This window comes from Notechis scutatus, chromosome 1 (assembly GCF_049901735.1).
Source record: "Notechis scutatus isolate UNSWTSFEM ecotype Mainland chromosome 1, rNotScu1.2, whole genome shotgun sequence".
NCBI classification, from domain to species: Eukaryota; Metazoa; Chordata; class Lepidosauria; order Squamata; family Elapidae; genus Notechis; species Notechis scutatus.
This window is the reverse complement of record NC_142009.1, coordinates 331,642,092-331,650,833: the sequence shown is the minus strand read 5'-3', so window position 1 is coordinate 331,650,833 and position 8,742 is coordinate 331,642,092. Positions and strand designations below refer to the sequence as shown.

Here is an 8,742-nt window from a genome sequence, read left to right as displayed (position 1 = left end):
GGTTTAAACCCAAGACCCAGGACTGGGGGGAAAGCAACCCATTACATACTAGGTTGAAAGCCTCTTGAACACCTAGCTTTTTATCAATAAAATAATTTATCAACCTGCAATTCCAATTCTAGCTACATAATTTTCGAGACACCAATTAGATTAACAGCCTCTTAGAAATACTCAGCTGGGGAATTTCCGGTTTGTCGGCTTTGCGAGCGGCAGGGATTTGCGAGCTGCGCGATCCCTGCCGCGCTAGCCGTTTTGGGGCTCCGACCCAGACGGGTGGAGCTAGGCTGCCCTGCAGGGGCAGCTGAAGGTAGGGGATCCGGAGAAGGGTTTGGGGTGCTGCAGACCCCTCCCGGCCGGCAGAACCCCTTTTCCCAGGACGTGCAGCGGCGGTCCGTAATGGCCGCCACAAAGAAGCTGGCAGCCGGGTAAGAATGCGCAGGAGGAAGTGGAGAAAGTGCTTGAGAGGAGAAAGTTTTTCTTGGTTCCTAGGACTCTAAGACATATTTAACAAAATTCCTGAAAAGCACGATTTTCTGAATGATACCTTCGAGAAGAGAAAAAGCGGCAGTTTAATGGTGTTGAAAGGATAGCTTACCCTCTTTTTTTACGGAATAAAAAGTGAATATTAAGAAACCTATTTTTTTAGGTGGAAACTGGCTTTAAGCGATGAGTGGGAAAAGAGAGGACTAAAAAAAAATATTTGTATGCTAAGACTTTGTTGGAGGAGATGCCTTAAGGATTGAAAGACTAAAATATATTGCAATAAGATTTTAAGAAACAGATTTGGACTTTCTTTTTCTCTAATTGATACTACCCTAGGAGGAGAGAGTGGGAACTCTGTCTTGGTTTGGACTGACTGATAACTTTGGGATTGTCTTATTTTTCCTTTGGAATATTCTGGCTGTTGTAAGAGAAAAGAAAAGAAAAGATTTATAATGGCTTCTTCTATCGAGGAACTGAGAAAAGATTATGAGCAAGCAAAACAAAATGGTAAAGCTGGTTTGAAAGAAGCCTGCCTTTTTTGGAAATGGCGTTTATTAACTATCAACAAACATTGCAGCAGATGAAGACAGAAGAAGAACAAAGAGAGGAAGCCATCTTTAATAAATCTCAGAACTCGACCAAGAGGGAAGGAAGAGGGAAAAGAAGAGAAATAAAGGACTTAAGATTTAAAAAACATTTAAGAAAGGAAAAAACAAGGTGCAAAATCAATATAAGGATGGTAAACAAAAGGGAAGAGGAATACGACAGAGAAGGGAAGCCAGTAAGGCAGAGGCTAGAAGAAGGGGGGTAGAAAGGTTTGTTGGGAGAAGAAAGAAAGGGAAAAGGTGGAGAAAAGCTACAAAGTTTTGAAATTAAATGGGAAAAAGAATTTTTTTAGGGATAAAGGATAAGTATAATTTCTTCAAAGAGATTTTGCAAGGTACATAAGATGATATTGTAGTATTGTATCAGAAATAGAAAATTTAAATGGCTTGAGAGTTGATAAGAGATTAAAATGTTGAAATGTTAATAATGATTGGTTTGAAAATATAATATGAGGGGAGATTTAGAATATTAAACTTTAATTAAAGAGTTTAATAAGATTATGGTATTGATGTTATTATAAAACTTTCATTATAGTATTTTGTTTTTAATATTTAGATCTATTGTTTAACTATGTATTTAATTGCTTTGGATGTATTATTCAGTTAGAATGTACCAAGCAAAATCGGATTGGGTATTTTAAAGATTAATTTGATTTAGTGGGGAGATAGAAAGGCATCATACTCTGATTAGTGATTTCAGGAGAAATTTCTTTCTTTTTAAAAGGAATGAGACAAAGGTATAATAGAGAATGGACAAAAGATATAAATATAATAACTCAAATTAAGATGATTAATTAAGATAGAATTAAGAAGAGTGAAATATGTGGAGAAGTTAATATAGAAGACTTAGAATGATAAATAAAATAAGTAATGATATGTAAGATGAGCATGAATATAATTGAAGTCCATGAAAAGAGAGATACCTGGGTCCAAGTTACTTTCCAAAAAGATCTTTTTTATGTTTTGTGTATTGTGTGTATATGTTGTTTTTTTGGGGGGAGAATTAATAAAACCTTGTAGAAATATAGAATGAGAATAATGGTAACTAAGTCAGAAATAGATGAAATAATAATAAAATTGAATAAGAGTAAAGAGAAATAAAGGGAAATTGGATAAGAGGTTTTTGTATGTTTATATGGAAATGGTTTAAAATAGAATTATAGTTTATCTGACTTGTTAAATTTACAATGGAAAAACATGTAATGGATAATGATGACTTGTGTGTTTTGAAAATTAATAAAACTTTTTTTTTTAAAAAAAGAAATACTCAGCTGTATTTTTGTAAAACTACTCAAGCTACAGCTAGTCAAAGCTTGACCTCATAAAAGCCAGTTTCCTAAAACCTCAATCAGAAGCTACAAATAGCATCTGCTGGACACTTGGTTCCACAGCTAAACTAGGATCCTTGTGTGTTTGCTTGTCTCCACCAAATAATGTGCAACTACTACATTAAGTTGGGAAACCTTTGTTTAAAAGAGCTTCCACAATTGTTTCAACATGTTTGAGGAAGGGAATGCCCATGCCCCTAAGCCTTTGCTGAACAGTACTGCCTTATTGTGGGTTCTCACAAACAAAATGAGGGAGTGACATGGGATTTTTTTTTTTTAAAAAAAAGCTAGAGCTCCATAAATTGAGGAATGCTGAATCCTTTTGCAGAAATAAACTATGAGAAGTAGCTTCAATTTAATGTACTACACAAGTTAGACTAAACCAAGGACACTGACTTAATTCTGTATTAATATGAACATCATTAACTAGTATTAAAACTAGGAAATATATTACTGTAAAACTGGTTAACCAACTGCATTGTGCAAAATCTCGTTTGGGAGATAAGTCAACTCTAAGCACTTATGGGACTCATTTATGTCTCCCCCTTATCAATGGATAGGAAAGGCATATTCAATTTCTACTTAGTACTAAAGAATATATGATTTTTAAAAACCCTTTACAAATAATTCAAAGTGGCAAACATATGTTCCTATTTCTCTCACCACCACCCCTAGGAGGTGGGGTGGATTGGGATGAAGGAACAAGTTACCCAAGCTAGCTTTCACGCAAAAAGGCAGGGGTGTCAAACCCGACTGCATCATGGGCAATATCCGGCCTGTGGTCCACCAGCAGTTTGACAGGTCTGCAAAAAGGGAATACAAGGACTGGATTTCCTTGAGAATTACCCTCACAATTATAAACATTCACACCACCCAAGTTTTTAGCCCTATTGTTTTATTAGGTTCTGTACATGTCCTCTTGGATCATTCAGAGCATTCTAATTCACAATCCTGTTTTCCATCAAAATTGCCATGATCCTTCTCAATCCTCTTCCAAGAAACATGCAGCTGAAAGATGGAGCAAAAAAGTGTTAAAATATGACACATTATTGTTAGATTCAATGAATTTTGCTTTGGAATTGAAATTAAAGAGGGTTTTTCCTTTAAAGTTAGCCAGGTCAGGTAGCTGAAAGCAGCCATTTCCGCAGCTTTTCTGCCATAGCAACCAAGGAGCCAGAGAAACCTTGCACAAGATCAGTACCTGTGTGCAAAGCTGACAGTTTCAGTTAAGACTTTGGTCCTCAGCGTTGAAACATCCATTTCCATCTCAAGTGTCAGTTTCTTCCATCAACCTGCCAAGACAAACTTGTGTTACAAAAAATTGTATCCACCGAGCAAATGCTACAATTTCTACCCTGCCCACCCTTCAACAAGACAAGCAGCGTTTCCTACAAAGGGTCTCCACAAAGGTAACACAAGAACCCAACTTGGGCCAACTGTTCCAAGACGCTTCCCTCGGACCGGCCAATGGCACCTGATCCCTCAAAAAGCAGTTAGTCACGGTTGATAATGGCTGCTTAAGAACAGTGTGGGCTATGGGGAAAAAGTTAAAATGCAAACAAGATGGCAAAGAACATTAAGGTTACGTGACTTAATCTTAAATCTCCAGAGATGAGCAGAAATCAGCTCCCCATCTTTCATCTACGGTAACCCTACTGGCAAAGAGATGGCTGTACATATGCCCCCTTCTGACCCACAGCAAAGTTATGCCATAAAAGCCAAAGACTCATCGTAAGGAAGAATTTTAAAAAATTAAAAAATGCTTTAGCTGAACAAGGTTGGCAGAAAAAAATGTTTTCACATAGGTTAACAGACTTTCCAAAAATAATTTATATATATATATATATGTATATATATGAGCTCTCAACAGGAGGAAGGATGCGGACATGAGGAAAAGAGTTACCTCGAATTACAGGACTATCCCCACATATGAACTAGCCAAGAGAGCAGCTTTCGTCTCAGAGGTTCTCTCTGTTGGAGGCACAACACTTCTTTTTCGCCAAGGCACTGCAGTTTTCCATATGCTAGCAGAAAATTCTTAGAACTTAAAAGGCAACGACAAAGCTAGCTAAATTAGGTCACAATTATTGGCCTTGGAACACTGACTAGTGGCAGATGACCCAGTTAACAAGACTCCATTATGGACTAGCTAAATGTTTCGCTGGTTTTCAGTTAATAAGCTAATTTTTGTTTTAATTAGCACGAGCTACCCATCTTATTCAACCTAACTTTGCAACAGCATATTAAAACAGCAATGAGTGAAATCTAATTTCTTCTTTCAAAGGTTGGAACGATTCCAGCCAAAGCTAAGTGACTGTTTTAAAGGACAAATTTGTGAGGTCCTTCCAGTACTTTTGTTTCAATTCTCAAACTGCCCAGTTGATGTCATTAGGCCTAATAAAGTATAGCATTAGCATTATTTACATTTTTGTTCACAAGAAATGTGGGGCCCAATTTTTTTCCCCTCAGGTATGGCCTTCCACTTAACTACTTTCCTTCCTATCTAACTGTACAGTTTCACGTTTATCCAGACTTGTGTTGTGCAGCAAGATGTAACATGTCAAGCGCAGATTTTGTTTTCAGATGGACTTTTAATAGGCTTCGTGAAGCCAAAGAAAACTGTACAAGAAATCCTTTTTCACCACTTCAAAGTTACAACAATTGAATTAGGCATACTTTCTTTCAGTAAAAAAAGGACAATAGAAACAAACATATTTTTTTTTCCAATGAACTCATTGGGTAGTAAAATCTGCAGTCTCTCTGGGTTAAATTTTATGGCATACAAGTTAAAGTCTCTTAATGCAGGTTGAACATACAAGCAAAATTATTTCTTTAGATATATCAAGGTGGGTTGCCTTTTAAAATTCATACCCAGGCTACAGTACCTTGCTACACTAAAGGTTGCTTTAATTTTTTAACAAAAAAAACTATGCACTAAACAAAAAAGAGTTCACAGCTTGCTCAGCTTCTACTGAACAATTAAGGTCCTTTCTTGCTCAAAAGAAAAACAGATATGGGGCCCCAAACCTTCCGGTCTTTTTTTAAAAAACACACACACAAAAAACTAAAACACATACACGCCTTTGCTCACAAATGAACTAAAATCTTAAGTGCTTTAAAAAATTAAAACACTCAAAAACAAAACAAAAACCCAGCGCTTTCTTTGAGTCTGAACAGACCATCACATATTAGAAGCTGTCAAGGCTGTGTTATTGACAAGATCAGAATTGCGAGTTTACTACAAAAGTGAGAATACAAAGGAGATGACTACACAAGAACGATTTCAGCGAAGCTCCAAAAATCTTTATAAATACAGCCAATGGAAGGACGATCTTGAGCCAGGAAGGTTTTTTATTCGTTGTGTGTAGCTGAGGACAAGAAGCAGGCAGAGTTGTGTAAAGGCACTGAAGCACAGACAAGTTCCAGCAATTTTTCCTCCCCTACTTGTTTGCCAAGCACTTCAAACACTAGCTTGCTATCTCGTCCCACCCATTTTGTATCCTTTTTCCTTCTGGCTTGAGGATTCTGGGTGTTCTTTTCAGCTTCAGAAAACTAGTTATGGATGCTTTGCCTTTGGATCCAACTAGAGCTACACATGCATTAAATGAGGATTTTTGCTTTTCCGTGGCACAAGTGCTTAGGGCCTCTGCCAAAGGAGTGGTGCCTCTCATAGGCAGAGAAAGGCTGCCAGCAAAAGCTCCAAACAAACCTTAAAGTATTTCCAAGATTGTCACTGCAAGATCAAGAGTGCCTCCATACATTCCCATGTCAGCACATCCGCCTTCCCTCATGATTTAAGACTTACCATAACTGTCATAGCTGTCTCTATAGGATCCTCCGGAAGGCCTGTCTCCATAGCTTCCTTGACTTCTGCTAAGGAAGGCAGAAAGGCGGCAACAGGTTCAACTAAGCATATCAATAACTACGAATCACACAGGACATTGCATCTCATTTGTCAGGTACATACCTGCTTCCATAATAGTCTCTGGATCCACTGTATCCCCCACTTCTAGATTCAAATCTGCTGCCCCCATAACCTCTGTCTCCAGAACCTGGAAGAGAGAACAATGCAAGCACTGAAATAAATTCAACCAACTCTATATCGGATGCTACAAATTACTGGAAAACAGAACCTCACCTCTAGAAAATCCACGGCCTCTCCCTCGGCCTCCACGGAAAAAGCCTCTCCCTCCAGCTGATCCCCCTCTGTATCCACGAGACCGGTTTTCAGAGGACTTGCCTGCTTGATCAACTCTGATCTGGCGGCCATCAACAGACTAAAAAACAAACCTTCAAATCAACAGTGGTTCACAAACCTTACGCAGGTTAATATTAAGTTTTACTAACACCACTTTTGGTATCAAATGACAATGATTATGAATCAAGTGTTGCTGTATTTATAGAAATTATCTAAGTGGTAAAACATTTTTAATCAATAGTAAACATGAAACATTAACCAATCACCAAGTCTATGGCTCTAATTCAACATTCAGCATGTTATCTCCCTTGCTTGCTAAAAGTGAGAGTAAGAATTCCTCACCTTCCCATTCATGGCCATCATTGCATCTTTTGCATCATCAATGTTCTCAAAAGTTACAAAGCCAAACCCTCTGGATCTCTGTGTTTCTCTGTCTTTTACAACAACAACTATAGGGAAGAGAAGATAAAGTGTGTATAGCTTCATTCCCATAAAATTTCCATGTGACAAATGCTACCAAAAGAACAACATTTCTGCATGGCTAAACACTCTTGGATTCTCAAAAAAGAAACCATCTCTTATAAACTTCCAGCAGTATAAGTAAGAGGACATGAGGGCTTTTTTTTTTTACCTTCAGATATCTGTCCATATTTAGAAAACACTTGCTCAAGTGATTGTTCGTTGGTGTCAAAACTGAGTCCACCAACAAATAATTTTCCCTCATCGGATGCCATTTCTTTTCTGCAAAAGAAATCAGTCAATTTTAGTATTTGCAGGTTGTTTGGAAATCCAAGCCCAGTAAACACTTCCATTTTCGGTTGTATCAAAGATTGAAGTACAATTTTGCTCATTCATACAAAAATGACACAATTCCTATTACCTTCAGCAAGTTTATATTTAAATCTTGGGTAAGCAAATACTGAAAATGCTTTCTGAAAAATGAGTCAAGCTACACCATGTATTTTTTTTAATTCCTCAGCTTTGTTTTCCTTGTTTTGACACTTTAAAAAAATAAGCAAACACATAATTCTGTAGCTATGAGCACCTTTTAAGTTTACTTGAAGTACTCCCAAGTTCGATTTATTAAAAGTTGCAATGCACTATTGTGTCAAAAAGAACATTAAACTTTGAAAAATGAAGCTACTTGGCTATAGATAAAATTGGCGATCGATACAGGACACATGCAAATGTTTACATATTGAAATATTCCACATAAAAGGGTAACATTTAGTCGTGCGTCTTACTGTCTGGTTTCGTACTTAATTATATATATTACATATTTATGTTTAATTATATATCCCGTCAATCTAACATCAATAACGGTACCTTTCCGCGCATGCGCGCCTGCACCAATTACTCCAGCAGAGGGCCACGGTAACTGAAGCGCATGCGCATTTAAAAGCTCCTGTCCATGGTCCTATTCCTCGCATGCGATTCCGTTATCCATCAATCTTCTTTTCAGGAGCCATTTTGAGGTTTGCCCGAAAAGCCGGTTGGAAACCATTTTGTCTTTTCCGCGGACCACCATCCAACTCACTACCAGCTAAGACCTTGGTTAAGTCCTCAGTTAAGTCCTCGCACTTAAATAATAATCTTACCAATATTTTACCATATCCACTACCTGCCCCAATTATATTAATTAAAATTTATTTTCCGGGTTCCCTCTTCATTTTACGTCTATTTACATCATTATTTTTCTCATACACTTTTCCTTTACGACCACCACGCGCGACCCCCTTACCAATGTAGTTTAGCGGCGGCACAGACCAAAGTACAACCCTCGAAGTCCCAGCGCGAACTATTGGGCGGTTTGCGCGCGCTTCTCCTTATATACCTTCTATGAAGACCGCCTACTTCATGAATATGCAGATAACTCGCTTTGTAAAAACGGGACCAACTCTTCACTCCGCACGTTCCGCAGGCATGAGGTAATCAGAAGCAACGCTTCCCATTGGTTAGCGTTTCATTAAATATTCATAACAAAAAAAGGAGGTGGGGTAGTGAAAGTCACTGCAAGAAAAAAGCCCTCTTCTGTTCGCTGTCACGTGGCCTCATGAGTCACAAAAAGAAAGACGTGATTGGGTGAACGAGAACTAATACGATTGGTTGGTAAGGGCAACAAGCCGCC

General features: G+C 38.0%; 1 protein-coding gene across 1 annotated transcript; it reads right to left on the bottom strand.

The window, feature by feature from the left end:
* Positions 1–3,294: 3,294 nt before the first annotated feature.
* CIRBP (cold inducible RNA binding protein) lies at positions 3,295–8,414 on the bottom strand. The gene is made up of 9 exons (XM_087964852.1): positions 8,356–8,414; positions 7,246–7,355; positions 6,957–7,063; positions 6,555–6,693; positions 6,384–6,468; positions 6,222–6,286; positions 6,010–6,125; positions 3,618–5,968; positions 3,295–3,424 (listed from the first exon to the last, which is right to left on the bottom strand). Exons 2-8 carry the CDS (start codon positions 7,346–7,348, stop codon positions 5,768–5,770), a joined length of 816 nt encoding a protein of 271 aa, XP_087820978.1. The 5' UTR covers positions 7,349–7,355; positions 8,356–8,414; the 3' UTR covers positions 3,295–3,424; positions 3,618–5,767.
* Positions 8,415–8,742: the final 328 nt, after the last annotated feature.